The sequence below is a fragment of the Convolutriloba macropyga genome, chromosome 14 (assembly GCF_964194025.1).
Source record: "Convolutriloba macropyga chromosome 14, txConMacr16.3, whole genome shotgun sequence".
Taxonomy (NCBI): domain Eukaryota; kingdom Metazoa; phylum Xenacoelomorpha; order Acoela; family Convolutidae; genus Convolutriloba; species Convolutriloba macropyga.
The window spans coordinates 42,937,538-42,956,142 of record NC_134481.1 but is presented as its reverse complement, the minus strand read 5'-3'; the positions used below and the strand labels follow the sequence as shown (position 1 = coordinate 42,956,142).

The 18,605-nt window shown below is 35.8% G+C and overlaps 1 protein-coding gene across 5 annotated transcripts in view; it reads left to right on the top strand.

Moving 5' to 3' along the window:
- LOC142353511 (uncharacterized) overlaps window positions 1-18,605 on the top strand; it is an 82,379-nt gene that overhangs the window by 4,761 nt on the left and 59,013 nt on the right. For all 5 annotated transcript variants that reach the window (XM_075405765.1, XM_075405767.1, XM_075405766.1 and 2 more), the window contains exon 2: window positions 16,042-17,691. In XM_075405765.1, the coding sequence (XP_075261880.1) occupies window positions 17,592-17,691 (100 nt within the window). In that variant the 5' untranslated portion in view covers window positions 16,042-17,591. The remainder of the gene's footprint in view (window positions 1-16,041; window positions 17,692-18,605) is intronic.

Sequence of the window (18,605 nt, the reverse complement as noted above, 5' to 3'; positions counted from 1 at the left end):
GGACTAGTTAGTGGCTGTGATAGATTAACTGACAAATCAAAACGCATGTTTTCTTCTATTATTTATACCGCATTCGGCAGTGTTTGGATAAGCATTGAAATTTTCACAACGTTGACACAAAATATTCTCAGAAAATTTAACACCAAAATTTTCAGCTCATTATTTTTGTTTTCCTGTCGATAGAAGATAATGTGCGTTGTGAAATATAAATCTGTGATGCTGCAGGTTTTTGTCGATTTTGGTCGGGATTTAATAAGTGGTATGAATAAAGGGGATACAAAAATTGATGTCTGGACGCGGGCAAAAAGTATCAAGACAAGAATTCATATCAAGAATGGTTGTTTCGTTTGTGATACTTAATTCATTTCTCAGAAGTGCGCGCGCAGCTATGCTGCCTATCTTCTCATTTCAATTTTTTCTGTCATATAACGGACTACTGCTCTTATTGATTTAACTATTGCAATTTTTGAATTTTTAGTGCCGCTTTTTAGTCAGCCCTTCCTGTCCATAATTGGTGTAGTTCGTAGTGGGTTTTCAGCAAATTATAGCATAAAGGCTAGAGGCTCCTTTTTTTCATTGTCCATTATGTTATTTTTGGTAAGTTTTGATGTTTCATTGCTTAGTTTTTCCAGATTAACCAGTGCTTTATAAGCCATAAAGAGCAGAAATTTACTTCTTAAATCTCATTTTTATTTCTCAATCTTAACAGCTCTCAATACAATTCAAATCTTTTGGATTGTAAAAACTGCGATGAGTCCAATAATAGCCTCGTTATTGCTTCGCGGCTATTAAACCATAAACCTCGAAAAATAACCTCGAAACAGTAGCCTAGGACAGGTTAAATTTTGTTATGAATCAACCTAGGACTCATTTGTTATGAATCGGTGAAAACACAGCCATATTGAAACATCTTAAAATAGAAAGAGGAAAGAGTAACTTCAGCGACTCTGAGAAAACAACAAGGTTGCGTAGTATTTTCTGAGAGCCAATAACTAAAAGAATAAACAGAATAATTTGGCTAATAACAACCAATGCATTCTATTTTAAGATGTTTCAGTGTGGCTGTGTTATCACCGATTCATAACAAATGAGTCCTACTCTTTTTTTTAACGTTTCCTTGCCAATTAAAGTTAAATTGGAGTGATAATTTTATCCACGCTGGGGCAGTAAAGGGAGCAAAAAGGGACCATGTGTTTCCGAACCGTAACAGCAGATTTTTTTGAATTCCTTTGTGTTTTGGTATCTTTGTCGCTGATTTTGTTCTTTTGAACGTTAATTTTCAGTAACGCTAAAATGCTCAGTATATAGTCAAGCATGTTTTTTAATTCCACGTGAAAATGGAAAACTTTCTTCTTTATAGTTTTTTTTCTTTTCTGGTAAAATTGTTGGTTTTGTGGGGTTGTGCTCTGTGTTGACAATCACAAGTTAGTTTTTTGTTAGAGTGCTGATAGTCGAGTTATTAGATATTTTATTTCTTTGGATTGTAATTCAGAACTTTGTTTTTAAATTCGTAGTCTCCCCTTTTTTGTTACGACCATTTGAGCTAGCGACAAATAGTCAATGCAACTTTTTCGTAGATTTTTACCACTCTACAGCTGATATTGTGTGCCTGATTTCAATTGTTGCTGCATTCTATGAAGGTTTTTAGCTCAATTATGTAGTAAGCTTTTTAGCGTACATGACTTACCTCACTCGTAAAAATGTTTGCTGCACTCACTTTTAAGTCTAAATTAATAATGTAAACTGTAAATAAAACTGAATGGATGTCTTCCAAGCGTTATAATTATAAGGCCATATTACTTGATAGACAATAGTTTTTGAAATTTGGTTTAAAAATGAGGATTTAAAATCAGAATCTCCTTCTCTGAATCGCAACTTTTTGTCCTTAGTGTAGTTGATTCATTTTGAACCAGTGGACCCTAACATCCTTTTTCGCGGCTAATCTTCTGCTATGTTTTAGACATGCGGAAATATGTTCTAAGAACGATTCAAACTTCGTCCAATAATACAAAAGGTTTCCTAATGAAGGAACTGCAGGATTGAGAGCCTACTATGTCAGTAAATGCTAAACACTGACAATTTATAAATTTTTCAGTCAAAAATGTTGAAAAATGGCAGCATTTTTTAAACTATTGCTGCTAACTATTTCAATTAACATATTCAAAGTGAAAGATGCAAACTGGTGGAAAACCTATTGGAACTCTGAGCATTCGCATCAAATTTTTCAATTTTTTACACTACTTATACTCGTTAATTGCAACGCTTTTGCTAGAATATATTTTCTCCGATTTTATTAAGTGTTTTCCTGGATATATTTTTGCTTTTTCATAGTTTGCTTTTTCTGAATTATTGCTTTTTCGTATTTTTCTGGATTATAGCTACAATGGAAGTTTATACGTTTATAAAGTGTATAGGTGGTTTTGATATAAAATATTTTGGCTGATTTTAAGAGACTGTTCTATGAGAAAGGTACTATAGAAATCAATTTGTATATAATCTGATTTTGTTTCTATTTCCGTCTCTATTAACACAAACATTGTTTGACAATCTCTGAAGGCGGAAAGATTGATGGAATACATTCGAAAAATTCGAGAACGAGTTAAAGGTCACAATTCCTAATCATAATTAATAATAATAATAAAACAGAATTTAGGCATAAATCCAAGGGTTATTCATTAACCCCAGTTTGTGTCGTTCAGTTTATTAGATAACAAAATTCAGTTTTTTCACGTTCTTGCAGTTGTTGCACCCACACATAATTCGCCAAGAGCACGCGTTGTTTTCATCGTAACGCAGCCTGAAGTAGACAAAATATAGATCGAGAAGTTTGGCTGTGGTTTTCAAGAAATAGGATATCGTATTTGAAGAACTCGTTGAAGGTGTTCGCAAGGTGGCTGGCCTTCAAACTGAAGCATTTAAAGAAGTAACTGTCCCGTTTTGAGTTTTTTTTCGCTATTTGAAGAAAATAAAAAGTACACAACAAAAAGCCAATGGGTCATCTGAAGAAATTTACCCTTTGTTAATAACTCCATTTAGAAATTAGATGATTCAAGTAAATTAAAAAACGACCATTTGTCTCCACGAGATTCTTGTCGAGATTTCAAAAAATCAATTCTTACATAAAGGGTGCAATTTAAATGTGCTTCAATGGTACGTTTTTTTGAACATTTTTGAGAATGAGGAGCGATTAAATTATTTTGAAAAGCAAAATTTGATACAAGAAAATTGAAAATCCTGAATCAGTCACGCTGGGATGCCAAAATACTAAGAACAATTTGAAAGCAACCTCAACTTTTCGACTCAACGCTTGCTCATAAATTTCGGTAAATATGCCCGGATAATTTCACATTAAAGGATACAACACGTGATACATATTTGAGATCCTTTTATATTTACCCAAAGGTATTTACCCAAAGAAATGAGCAGCCTTAGACTCATTGATGCCTTTATTTTTTTTGGATTTCGGCCTCTCATTAGCATGCTGGGTTTTAACTCGGCGTATGAGGATAGATGAGACATAGGTACGCAATCAAACAAAACTGAGGCTAATAGGGTTAAGGCAGTCCTTGTATTCTGCAACCCGTTGGTCGACCTTTGTAAACTCCACTCTAAAAACGAGTACTTCTGGTTATAAACATCAGGGGATAGATCATTCCAAGTCTTTTTAAAGTGGGTTTTGAAGCGTTTTATTTTGAGATTTTGTTTTTTTTAAATCACACCCTCTTGTTGCCATTGAAAGAGCAATTGTCGAGTTATGGTTGGTTGTCATGTTTATGAAGATGATAATGAGGCAGTAAACCTTGAGTAATGAGGCTTCCGTTGATTAGACCTCGCTAATGATGCCCTTATAACGACGCTGCTATCATTACTTCGAGCTTCATAAATACCCCCCCCCCCCTCTACCTTTCTCCGTAACTGCAATGGCGGCTTAATTGGACCCTAACATCCCATTTTTCATCCTGCTAAATGACACAATTGCCTCCTAATCTCACAATATGTCATTACGTTTTGGCCTTAATGGCCAACGTGCGTTACATATTTATGATGAAATATCTACTTGTAAATCTAGCAGCGATCCAGAGGAAGTTGTATTCTGCCTCCTCCCCCCTCTCCCCTCCTTCTTTGTCCATCAACTCTGTAGGCATTTAAGTAATACGCCCCCTGGTGCTTATGAATGCAGCCACCAGCGATATCTTGTTCTTATAACTTTAAAAAATTCCGTCGTGATGAGGTGTTCGGTTGTGATAGTTGCATATCAAGTCCCACGAGCGGCACAGGCATCTTAATGTCCCGCGAGGCATGACCGAAAGAGCTAATCTCATGTTTAAGTTTGTATAATTAGCGCTGAATAATCAGCGCCAATGGGAATAAGGTATAATTTTCGATCTACTTTCAACACTTTTACTGTTTTCGGTCAATTGCTCCTTCCATCTATTGTCCGGTCACTTTAATTTTGCGTCCCCTGACTTTTGTTAGTGTAATGTGTTTTACAAGTTGTAACGTGCCATATAACTAAATAACAACTTGCAACTAGGGTGGTGCAGAAACGTAACGGGGGGTTACATAATAGATCCTTTATTTGTTTGGGTAAATGAATTTGAACGCATTGTTGCAAACAATTTTTCATTAATGTTTTATGACAAAAATCATCATTTTATGAGAAAATATCAAATAATCGAGACAGCAGAATTCGTTCGACTTCATTTACGGAAATTGCCAGTGATTGAAATTTCAGTACATTCATTTTGTCTTAGCAAGTGTTTAACAGTCAGCTGGAAGATTATTTGACTGAATTCAAGATTCATTGGCTGCATCTTTGTAATATTGATGAAATCAGAACGAAAAATTTCTCCACCAGCAATAATAAATTGACATTTTGATTATTTGATCTACTTAAAAAATTGAACTTTTGATGAATTGAACTCTCATTGTTCAAGCATTTTTCCAAAGTGGGGGAATATTTATGCGAGGCCTGCTTGCTTTTTGTTCTTCAGTCAGTTTTTCACTGTTTTGGTTTGTATCTTCGAGGAAAAAAAGAGAAAAATCATTTTGTAGCTCTTAGGGGCTACTTTTCATTTTTATTAAAAATTACAAATTTGAGAACGGTTTGATAAAAGAGTATTTTGAAAAATCTGAAAAGTGTACGAAAAAGTGTCTATATGGGAGGGGTTCGAGGGCTGTCATTTGAAGCTTTCTTAATTGTTATTAAATTTTACTATGAATGACCAACCGCAATTTGATTTGTACACAAAGACACGGGTTAGAAAAAGCCCAGGCGAAACAATTGATATACAAAAAAAAACCACTGCAAACAGTTTTCTATTGAAGATAGACCAGTGAGTTATTTGAGCAATTTCTTATTTTGTTTGCGTAACTAGATCCATGAACACGAGAACCTGGTAAAAAATGTTTCCTAACTGTAAGAGGTTTGAAACAAAATTATACTGGACATCATTAATTGCTCTCGAACGAAGTTTGAAGCAATTATTGTAAACGTGTTGGTCTTTTTTATGCAAAATTTTCCCTTGACCAATTTTGCGCTTTCGTTCCAGAACATTCTGAGACTTCGCATTTGCTCATTTCTCTTTTTTTTGATCTCATTCTGAAATGAAGTTTGTTGCTAATACAAGTGATTGTTAGCGGTTGAGTAACAACGTGGTTGTTGCCCAGTGATTAAGATGTCTGACTGCTATCCGGGAGGTCGATGTTTCGAACACCTATTAGGTCCGAGTTTTAGCACCCAACAAAATTCTAAGCTGTAACCCTAAATTGAATTGTCCCAGCCTGGCGTTCGAGAGCAGTTCCGACGTTAGTAATAAGACCGATAAAAGTTTCTATTGTTTCTCTGTGAGCGCTAACATTCAGTCTTTAAACTTTTGGCCCTAAATGAATCCGACGATTGAGTTTACCGAATCTTGTTAACTGACCTGACCGTATATGGGATAGTGAGAGAAAAACAATAAAACTTTCAGGTTACTTTCAAATTCAGGCCCTCCGTTGGCCTCCATGCCAACAAAAATCCGGTGAACAAAATGTTTTTGCTAGTCATATCTAAGTTTTGACGTTAAAAGAAAAACGGAGGTAAATATGAAGTGTTCTGATGGTTTCAGCTATACCTTAAAACAATTCCATCTGGATATGAAAGGATATAGTTAGACTATCTATTTACAGAATTGACGCCTACAGGGATATTCAAATCCAGAATAGTTGAGAGCGTAATCGCCTTAGCAACGCACAAAAAAATTTGTTTTTCAACTATACATCGCGTTCTCGGAATTTAAGTCGCCTTTAGTGCCTGTTTTTTTTTTGCGAACAACAGAATACGTAATCGCGTGAGCAACGCACGAAAAAAGTTCATTCAATTTTCATTTTTATACACATTTTTGAAACTTAAATTTAGTTGCCTTTACTGCCTATGCTCGCCAACAAATTGATTGGCAGTCTCAAATCAAGGAATACTATACAAGTCTTGTTTACTGTTCATTCAATAGAAACGGCGAGCATTTTTTTAACAAATTCAAATTTCTTCTGCCAATTTTTTTTGCGGATCTTTCCTCCAGTCCTTGAAGATTTAATTTTGCTTGCAATTTAGTGCAGCTAACTAATTATGGGTAATTGACGGTTCAGAACTTTAAAACCGAATTGCTTCATAATAATTGTACTCATGTTTTCTCCAAACAGTTTGACTGAATTTGAGCTACGTAACATTATAACGGTGAGAGCTTCCTCTCAGAACAAAGAAAAAATTTTGACTTTGGAACATTCTGTGCTACGAGCCGTGTTGTTAAATTCAACCATTCGTAAATTGAACTCCAAACTTCAATTTAGTACCTGGAATTGGCACGAAAAGTGAGGTCCGAGACTTTACTCTTCTTATCAATGCTTTACTTTAAATATCTAAAAAATATCAAAATTGAAAATTAAAAAATGAAGTTAAATTTTGAGAAAATTTAAATTTTCAAAGGCAATCAATTCTTCTTTTCATTGACATTAAGATTGCAAAGTAATGCTTGGTGGAAATTTAAAAAGAATTTCAAAAATAATGTTTTATTGGAGAATTGAAGATACAAAAGTGAAGTTATAAGGTAAACTAGAAAATGCAACTATGGTCAATTTTTTATCATTTTGAACTGGAAATAAATAAGAATGTCGAATGCAACCATTAGAGTTAAATTCCCCTCATCGGAGTCCTATCATTTAAAAGGTTTTTCTGAGTTATTTATGAAAAAATTTAGTATGAGCGTGTTATACGTGGTGAATATGAATACGATTACCATTTTTCATATTTAACTCGAATTAGCGACATATAACCTGGCTTTATTCTATAACAGTATTATATAATTTTCTCATAATTCTCAAAAAATTTCTCGGTTTTTTTGCTATCTGTTTTGTGGACATAACTTATTTACATTTCTCGCTGTGGGGACAGTAACATGCGTCAGAGTTAGTAAATAGAGTCAGCGCAACTGAAGTGGCAACTGAACAAATGGGTGGAAACCAAGGAACACACCACTGAGCTTCCTTCCTGTCTCTCTCTCTGCGTGCCATTACAATAGAGACCCAAATAAGTTTAGCAGTAGTTCTTAATTGAGGATTTAAATGTCAGATGGCAGTTTTGTTTTCAAATGTCGCAGATAGTTTCAAACAAGCGCTTCTCTTCAACGATTTTCTTGATAAATTATGCCATTTATTTGCTTGTTTGGTCTTCTATGTCAATTTTTCTCGCGATAAATTGAGTTCTAATTTTCAGCTTGTTAATGTAGTTTGTTTCGGCTGAAATACTTCACATCTCGTTGATCGCAGATGGTTTCCATAAATGGACAAAGCTATTATTGTTTTAAATTTTTTGACGAAGGTGTGAGTAACTTTATTGCGGGGTGTCTTTTTTCTCCAGCCAATGTGCAAATAAAATCGCATTTTCAACAGGAATGACATATTAAAGCCGTACCCCTTAAATGGTATTTTTGAAATATTTGCTTCAATTTTGATGAGGTATCCATCTACGCTAGGGTATATTTGGTATATTTAAATATCATTTTCGCCCGATTGGAACGTTGCATTTAGAAGTTATGAGTTGTTTTATTAGAGAGCCCAGAAAGCGCAGAATAAATCATTTGACTCGGGAATATTTGAATTTATTATCGGTTTTTAAGTGCAATTCTTTACTAAATTAAGGTGATATTTCAGAACCACGTTGTTCACCCCAATTCTTAAATTTAAACTACTTGGGCATTTTTTTAAAACCGAAAATACACTTTTTAAAAGCTATCGGGCACAGTATTGTAGAAATTGTTGCCATTTGCTACTTTTTTTTACTCAGAAAGTACTATGGCTGCGTTTGTAGAACGTTAAACGTCTTTAGTCATTTCATTTTGTTTCCGAAAAAAGTTTCTGGTGTTTTGGCTCGAAATATGGTATGTTCGGGCTGTTTAGTCAACTTTTCCGTTTGTGCGCTAAATTTACTGTTTCACGAGTTAGTGGATTATGTTTTTAATTGCTCTCAAACAAAGTTTGTAGCAATTGTATTAGTCCTCTCGTCTTCTTTAGTGCAATTTGTCACGTGACTGATTCGTGGTCTGACCCGTCGTCCTCAAAAATGGGATAAACAGTTAACGCCCGGAGGTTATTAAATTCTCTTAGAGCCTTACGCCTTACTTTTAAGAATGCGAATCACCAAAACTTTTGAGGAGACAATTTTGTGGTGTCAAGGGAGGTTCTTAACCTTAAAAGTTTGATACCCTCAGTTAACCTACGCCCATCCCTCCACTCACGCCACCCCAACACTCCCAGTCCACCCTCCTCCAACTGAGGCTTTGGACCCTCTCTCGTCCAGTCCTCCCAGCCTTACTCTTCGTGGCTTCAACCCCCACCATGCTAGCGTCTCTAAGCACCAGCTGTGTATTACTGAAGACAACCGCCAGCCGATCGCCTGACATTAGTTTTTCCCTTAATAGCTACGGCCAACGGTTTTGAAATTTTAGAGTAAATAATATAACAAAGATCATATATTAGCCGAGAAGTGATTGAACTGAAACGTTCTCTTGATTCATGGGACATCTGATATATCAGACTTACAACTGTAAAATAGTTTATTATTATTTTTGAATTTATTCACGGAATCGAACAAATAATCATATCAATAAATAAAAACAAATTCGGTAAAAAGGACATATGATCGAGCCGTAGCTCCTTCAGCATATGCTCTGACAAAAGCATGTTTAAAAGCAAAACATAGATTTCGTATTTAGAGATTTAGATTAAAAATTTATTCAAGTTAACAGCAATCCGGCCGCTGTTTTGGCTTTGGTTGGCTGTCGGGTTTGGTTGCCAAGCTGTCTGAAAAAAGATGAAAAACCAAATACTTCTCTTTTTGCTTAGATCTGTTACTCTACATTTCCTTATTGTAGGGCCGTGCTTTTAAACCTATTAATAGCCGCAAAGCGAGACAGAATAAATCCGACTTTTCTTTACTATAATTCATAGAGATAAGGTCAAGTGAGTGTGTGTCATTCTAATTGAAGGTTATTTGAGAGCAGCTAATAGGAGCAGCTATGAGTTAAACAGATTCCTAATCAAAATATAACATCTCAATATTTGATAAATAGAGGTTTATTTTTGGTCTGTTTCTTTTAGTATCGTTTTGGGACTGCAGATCTACTAAGCTGTTGTGGCTATTTTCTGTCATATTATAAGCTATGCTTTATTCTTATGATGATAATATTTGACTTGTTTTCCTTATCATTTCGAAATGTTGACCTTTTTAAAATTCTTGCCTTAAATCATGAGATATTAACAGTGAGACATTGAATCAACGTTTTATTGACAGTTTAACCTATACTCCTCGAAAACAGTCTTGTTTTCGGTCTTTCAGTTGAGTTTGAGATAGAAAAAAATCAGACCTTTTGAAGAAATTTTTCTGTTCAAAAATTTTTCTTGAAGCAAAGAATTTATCTAGCAGATTCTAATTCTCTAATATCGTTCTTTGGTTGCAAAGGTTTATCACCATTCGATGGTCTGGTTGTTTGAAATTTTTGCAAACTTAATCTTAATTTGCAAGTGTGAAAAAGGGAAAACTTCAAGAGCGAAAATTTTGTCTCCCATTTTTGTGAATGTTCGAGTTACATTTGTTTCCAGCATCTCATAAATTGGAGATATGGATTCAGAAAACGTTGCTAGTTAAATCTAAAAAGGCTTGCTGAAAATCTCTGCTTGGTGAAATCTAATTGCTTTTTAGTTTTGAGAAAATATGTAAAATTGACCTTTTTACACTAAGTCCAGAATTGTTGAAGTTAATAATTGCAATTTAATACCTGAAGAACTATGATTTTTTCGTGCCAGAGAATATATCAATCCCTTGGCTACGCAGATAGAAGTAGGAAACTGCTTTATTTCATAGGTTACCTGTGAGAATAATTGCATTCCAAAGATAAAGTATTTTTTGAAATTGATGTGATTTCAGTTAGGAATCTTTCTAGAGGATACGGTTTACTCTTTATTCGATCTAAAAACGTGTCTTATAGAGAACACCCTCCTCTTTGGAAATGGAAGATTTGGTGACTTGCGTTGAGTTTCGAGATATATATAAAGGAAAAGGACCAAGAGGAGATTTTGTGGGAACGTGTTAATTGTGTCGAAATCTGAGTAACTTTTTAAACTTGTTTTTTTTTCGCTACTACAAAATGCCTTAGCTCCCCTGCAATTCGCGGCCATAAATAAGGAAGGAACGAGTTTCATACAACAGTCAATAGAATTCACCAGCAGATGCGTTATAAATGGAAAGAATATCTTACTGCCGTAGCAAAATTGATGCAGTTTTTAATTGCTCTCAAACGAAGTTTGTAGCAATTATATTAGTCCTGTTGGTCTTTTTATGCGATTTTCGCTTGACCAATTTTTTGTCTGACCCATTTGACTTTTCATCCCCAGAAACGGGATAAAGAGGCAGCGCCCAGCGGGCATTAAGTTCTCTTAGAGCCTTTCAGCTCACTAGTCTCCAAGTATGCGATTCAGAGAAACTGTATCGGAGACCTATACTCATGGTGTGAAGGACGGTTCTTAGAGACTGACCCCCCCCCCCCCACAACAACCCCCTCACATCGCCCCCCCCCCCCCCACCTCACTTCACCCCACCCTTACAAACAGTTGAGGCCGTAACGACCCGGTGCAGCCAAAGACCCCCTCCCCTCCCACGTCCCCCCCCCACTGTTGCCCCCACCCCTCCCACCGTCCCCCCCACTGTTGCCCCCACCCCCAACTGTTGCCATGAGTAGTATGATTTGTTATTTTTGTTGGGTGCTTTGTCTTGATCGATGATTCTTGCGGCAGCTCAAAACAGCGTTTTTCAGTCTTTTACAGCTCAGTGCCTGAATTTGTGTTGATATATCAATTTGGGTTACATGAAAATTTACCCAATGCCATAATACTCAATGCCCTTATAGCCATTGCTATTATACCCAATGCACACGTTCAATTATCCGAGTACAAAGCACTCGATATTACAAGCATGGTTTACTCTAGCGGATAATTTAATTATATTTTCGGTTGTGATAGTCTTATATCAAGTCGCGCGGGCTGCTGAGGCATTGTCATGGCCACCATATATGTTAGAACATACGTCTAATAGCGACTACTTTTTTGGTAAGGTTTTTGAACGAAAATAGTAAAGTGCATTGGGTTTAATGGTATTGGGTAAATTCGTCCTGACCAAATTTTCTACGCGCTTTGGAGTTAGTTTTGATGTTTTCGGATCACCAGGTTAATTAATTAACCCACAAAGATCAATTCTACATTCTCAATTTTTTTACTTTTAGCTGCTTTTACTTTACTATTTTCTCTGCTTTTATCATAAGTTCTGTTTTGCGCTCTGTATTGAAAAAAAACGGGAAGCCCTTCAATTTTATGTTGAGATAGTTTTGGAAGTACGTTCTGAATTCATCCAGTTATGGTTTGTTAAGTTTTATGAACGGCACATTTTCCGTAACTAGAGCACATTAGCTTGAGTTATTGATCGTTATATGCTAAATAGTTGAATTGATTTTTTTTTGAAAGTTTTTAGGTTTGAATTGTGAACCTGCATTGTGAGCCTATGTCTTCCATTATTTTTTCAAATGAACGAAAACACCATAGCCATAGATTTTTCTGATTTATCAAAATGAATTACCTAAATGCGTTGCAGTGAGAATTTATGAGTTTCATGGAAACAAAATGTAAAATTAGTTGCCAAAATATCTTTGTCAGAAATTTCTGAACATTTTTGGGTGACTGAACATGTGGTAATTTGAGCTGTAGTAAGTTTAGTAGTCAAAAGACGAAGACGACTTCCCAGAAAGATCTAAAAACGTGATTCTTTCGCGGCTAGTTCCGCTTGCCACCTGCAATCATTGTTGCGGTTATATAAACCCCGTGAGACCTGAACGAAAAGATTTCGGAATTTTTTTTTCAGAAATTAGATGAGAATATGTGAGAAATTAGCTCTACCAAATTGGTGTTCTATTTATTATAAAAATTTTGATAATAATATTCTCTACAGTTTAATTTTTGTTTCCACTCAATGTGATTTTTCAAAGCCTTTGCGAGTTCAGTATCAAATCATTCGTTTTCTTTTGTTCTAGAGTGCTTTGAAAGTGACTAAAGGCTTGAAGCCACTTCCTCGTCCATTAAGAAAACGTTTCATCTGCACAAATCACAAGAGGATAAAAGCCAGAGGGAATAAACAGTCGAGTTGAACTGTCATTTGTGGGAGAATTAATAGGACAGTTGAATCTCCAAACACACTATGGCGCCTAATGGTTGAAGTGGTTAAAAATGAGCTAATTTTGTTTGTTCAGGCGTTTATTTTGAACATATTTTTCAAATAGTTGCGTGGGGAGCATTGTATTCAGTAAACTAAGTCATAGTAATTCCTAGGCTACAAAGGTACATCAAAGTTGACCCAAAATGGAAATAAGGAAGCTTTAAATAACCTCTAATATGGTAATCGCTCCGATATTAAAATATAGATAGATCATGTAATTATTCTCCAGGCAGTGAAAAAGTAGGAATTAACGCCCCATGTAGATACCGGTAGATGCTCGGTACTTTGTTTCGGTACAACACAAACGAGCAGTTGATGGGTCATATAGGAATTATAATTCAATAACCTTCTTTCAAATTGAATTCAATAGAGCCTTAAAACGATTCCTCGTATTTTATTTGGGGTTCCATTGTACTACATAGTCAATTTTGAAGTCATTCATTTCTGCTATTCTCTAAGTTTCTGATTGTCTCTGTTGTTTCATTTCCACAACAGACGACCAGAATCATAGAGAATTACAGAACTGAATAACTTCAAAATTGGCTAAGCAGTACAAAGGCACCCGACTAATATACGAGGAATCGTTTTAAGGCTCTCTGCGTCTTAAATTCAACTTCAAAAAGATTATAGAATAAGAATTCCTCTTTTACGAAAAGGGTTTAAGCCCGTGCCCAAAAAAAGTTAATGACTCTGTGCGTTTTTTTCAACTGATATTTTGCTTAAACCCTATCCATAACAGGCAAAATTGTCAAACAAATCAAATCGAACGGGCTTTAACGTTTTAGAAATTATTACGAAAAGACATAGGAATGTTCTATCTCAAATTGACTTCTGCGCCAGTTAGAAAAATTTACAACAAAATAGAAATTGGTTTTAAAATTGGTTTTAAGAAATCTGTTTAATACGAGGTTGAAGTAAGTGGCTTGCTGATGCTGATTGTTGTTTTTCAGTTTTTGTTAGTTTTTTGTTACTCAATTTTGATTCACTTTGAATAATTTTGAATGCAAAACGTCAGTTGAATTGCAATTCATACTATGCAATCGTTGAAATTTTCAATTGAATGTTTTTTTCACTTGGATGTTTTTTTCACTATTTTCAGTTGTTCCAATAGTTCATCTTTTTCTCGCTTCTAAACACTTTAACTAAACAGGCATCACTAGTGTGATCTGGCTAAGGATGCGTGTCCAGTTTTTTTTATAAATAATTAGTTCTAATGTATAAACTTTCGTAACTTGCCCTTGAACGAAGCAACCATTGTAAACGTGTGTCTTTGATTGATCGAAATATATCGCTTCACGGTTTTTGCATTTTTAGCTAGAATATTCTGGAGCATTTTTTTCGCTAGCTTGAGCGATTTACGTCGATTTTTTATGCTGAAGCTAAATAAAACCAAAGCCAACCGCTTGACTATCGTTGGAGATCAATTCCTCCGACGGTAGTCGGTTGTTTAGTTTGCCAATTTTTTTGAGAACCCCGATTACGACTTTTTAATTTTTAGTATGATCGGTTTTGTGCCATTCCACTTCATTTTCATGATGATTAATTTGGAAAACTTTTAGAGTTATGGTTAACCATTATGGATATTTAACATTACATTTTTTTCTTGTAAATGCTTGTGGACAGTGGTCTCGAAAAATTGGCATATGTTAAAGAGCACTAACGTAGAAGGGAGCTTCTCGTCGACTATTGTAAAAGCCGTGGAGATATTTCGTGGACAAAATAAATTTCTAACTTTTTTTTTACAAATTACTATTGTAAGCTTTATATTTTGCGTGAATACATCTTGCGTTACTGTGATCGAAACATGAGTTTTGTCGTCTGGAAGAGAGGTAGTGTTTGTGTTTATTCTGCATCTCGATTTTATCAAGTTTGTTTTTGGTTTTCTTCAACGTGAGTATAGATGCCTTGGTGTCCCTGTTAGTTTTTTGTTACTCAATTTTGATTCACTTTGAATAATTTCGAGTGAAAAACGTCAGTTGAATTGCAATTCATACTATGCAATCGTTGAAATGTAATAGTTAAAAGGGTAAATCAGAATTGTTTGACGAGAAATTGCGAAAAAATGGGAATAGTTTTAAAAAGAAATCTTTTGATAGCACAAGAACTGTTGGACAGTTTTGCTTTATGAAAATTAATTTTTGTGATAATTGAAGAATTCATTATCTCCCGTGTGTATTCTCATGCATTGTTTCCAATAAAAGTTTTAATGTTGGAATTTCTGTTTTTAAGATTTATATTAATGGTTGTGGACAGTGGTCTGGAAAAATTAACATGTGTTAAAGAGCACTAACGTAGAAGGGAGCTTCTCGTCGACTATTTAAAAGTCGTGGAGATATTTCATGGACAAAATAAATTTCTAACTTTTTTTACAAAATACTATTGTAAGCTTTATATTTTGCGTGAATACATCTTGTGTTACTGTGATCGAAACATGAGTTTTGTAGTCTGGAAGAGAGGCAATGTTTGTGTTAATTCAGCATCTCGATTTTTCAATCAAATTTGTTTTTAGTTTTCCTCAACGGGAATACTCTTGGTGTCCCCGGAATACTCCAGGTAGTCACCAAGGATTGATTTGATTCCATGATTTGTTTGTGCAACCTCTAGGTACTTTTGTCTAAGTTTGTTATCAAATATTTGTCCTTGGTCTAAACAAAATTTGTCTCTATCTACTCTTCGTATTATAAAGCTCTTTATCCTTGTCTAAATTACAATCACATTGTTATGACTCTTAAATAAATAGTGGATTAAGGAAAGCTTGTGTTGTAATACTTTTCAAGTGGAGCTGAAAATGCGGAGTTCAGTTTCACGTTATCGAACCGAGCTTTACCCTATCATTGTCGTTGTTGTTAATAGTTGGCTAGAATGATCTCTGCTAAATTAATGTTAATCTGCCCCTCACCAGAATGATATCACTGCCTCTCATTAGGCTGTGCAACCCATAATTAGTGCTTGAAACCAGCAAAATTTGCGCTTCAATCAAGTTTACGTGACTCTGCTGAAGTCACTTCGAAATTCTGACGTACATCTCGAACGGCTACATGGTTCTCGTAGTCACGTAATCTATCCAAAAATTTTAATCTTTTCGTTTATTGCGTAATGAAAACGATAATTTTGTTCACGGGGTGAAAGGAAGCAATTCTTTCTTGGTAACCCTAGCTGAAGATTTTTTTCTGAAATGTGGATATAATTTTATGGTTCTGCTTTTTCTTAACCGAAACTTGATGATATGAATAGATTTTCCGTTTCAGACAAAACTATGGCTGCCTGTTATAATCACAAATCATCGTTTGTCACAACGGAGAACTCTCGACGTCAAATGACAACTAATTGAGAGTTGCTCCAAATACTCTACGAATTCGCTTTTGTTCTGCTGAACTTCACTTGCAAACATCGAGCGACGAATAAAAGATGACTTTTTGGACGAATGTGGAATTATGGAGTGATTACAGCTTGCTAATGGCCAGTCATTTGATCTCGAGAAACGTCGAGGCGTCTTTAGTTTGACTGGAGTTATTATTCCTGGGACAGAAAAGTGACCACATTAGCAACTCTTGATTCTGGCATCTAATTCTTCGCGTATCAAAATTGGAGCCTCTTGAGTATTTGAACAAGCAGTAGCTGTTGTTGCAAAAATGCGTTAATCTCAAACTCGGAGAGAGCACTCACAAAAGATTGTGTTGACTTGAGAGCATTCAACTTGTCATAATTGTGAACCAAGTTTCACTTCTTTGTATCGAGCTCTTTTTCAAATACATACAAACTGCTGTCGTTGTTTGCTAATCGGAGTCTTAGAAAACTTGTCCGAATGTTCATCTACTAAATGCTATTGTTCTGCATGCTATGCTAGTGGCTGCCTTCACGCTCGAATTCTTAACAGTCCATTCATATCACGATGAAACAAAATCCCAATCCTGTTGCAACTTGAAGTCGTAACATCTCGGGATCCAAGTTGCTGTACTTCAAATATAAGTGGCAATATTTGTAGGACATGCACTTTGAACGATCAGGGTTCCCGTGACTACAGAATAGAAATAAACATATTTGGGCTGCATTTGAGCGATTTTGTAACTTTTACAGAGTTATCTCTAAGCAATTTGTTTGTACTACTTAATCCTCCTCTTGCAATGAGTATTTACACAGCGGAGCAGTCTAGTTAAATCAACTGATAAATCTCTCTTATTTCTTTCACATAACTTCATTCAAACTTCTCATCTTAGTTAATTTCTAGTACCCTGTTCTGATTCTGGACTTTGACTTGGTAGTCGGTCCGCCCTGATAGCAGGCGTCTTTATAATCCCCCTGGACGTTACTGATCAAAGCTACTTTCCACAGTCAAACAAACTTAGCCAACAATTGCAGTTAAACGCTTTTTATTTCACCGCTGTTTGAGTTGAATTGTTCTTGTATATTATATCTCGGTCTCTTTTGTTTATCAGGAGGCGTCCGGCAGCTTTTTGCGAAAGTCGGAACTTTTGGAGCCGAGTGTTCATACTATTTGCATTCTTTGTCAGGGGCGTTACATTTCGCGATATCAACTTCTTACGCTTGAAACTCCAGCAAAGGACGATTAAGTTTGAGATACGGCTTAGAGAACTGAGACAACCTCTTTGAAGCTGTATTTCATTTGTCTCTTAAATTGCTACACTCATTTCGCGGTACAGCTTAACAGTGGAGCATTTGAAGTAGATCCTGCGTGTTGTGTTTGTGCGACACAGTAAAAAAAACTTTTGGTGGGAGTGACGTGTAGTGACAGGCAGTGCTGTGGTGCTGAGTGTGTGTATTTGTGTCTGTGGGTGGGATGCTAATTGTGATGCCCCCACTGAGTTCTAGTCAGAGGGGCCATGCCGCCATACGACGCTCTTCCATCGACCCTATCGACATCGAAATGCGCATTGCAGGTCAGTAGTCATCTAAACAAACGAACAAATTATCATATCGTAGTTCATCAAATGATAAATACTTTCCTGGTGTTACCGTTGAGTAACTAAATTGAATAGCCGTAGCTTTTTAATAGCCACCGTCAGCCTTTGAACGGCTATTATTTAGGCGCTCTCCTTTTTTATGGCAGCTTAGCGTAGCTATATTGCGGTGTTCGTGGTTCTTCACAATTCAAAGAATTTGAATTTTATTGGGGCGCTGTTTTTTCAAGATCTGTTCCACATTTTCAAGATTTTTGAGGTCAAAATAGTAATCTTTTTGGTCACGCCGAAACAGGAAGTGGAGCCAAAATGTCACAATTAATTTAGCCTAGACATGCTTAAGCTAGCTACAACTAAAGCTTACTCCGTGCCAGTTGTTTGCATGCAATTTTCAGACTGTCATGTTTGAATTTGTTTAATCAGCTTGTTCAATCTTCTACTAACCGATCCGATCAATATGCCGCAAAAATTAAAACTTCCTATTCGAGAATATGGTCGCGAATTTGTAACCTTGTCTCGAATTACTTATTCGAGAGCAATAACTAGTTGAGTTTTTGGATCAAGAGAGTGTTTGTTCATTGACGGATAAACAGCTTGTTAAAGACGAAAATTGGGCTGGCATGTTGGTCTGGCATAACAACAAAATTGGAAACGTTTGCTTCCCAATTTTTGATTTTTAAACATTTATTCCTGCTTATTTGTTCTCTCCATGGTTCATGTTGTCTTCTGAATTTCTGCTAGGCTCAACAGTGAGGGGACTCTGTTGCCCAGAAGATCGATCAAATTATTCCTTTGGAATAAACCAAAGGTTTTGAATTGGTGAAGCAAGCGTTACTTTGTTACTCTGCTATTTCCCCTCTTCCACTCTTGTATGCTGTTGCAAATTAGATTGC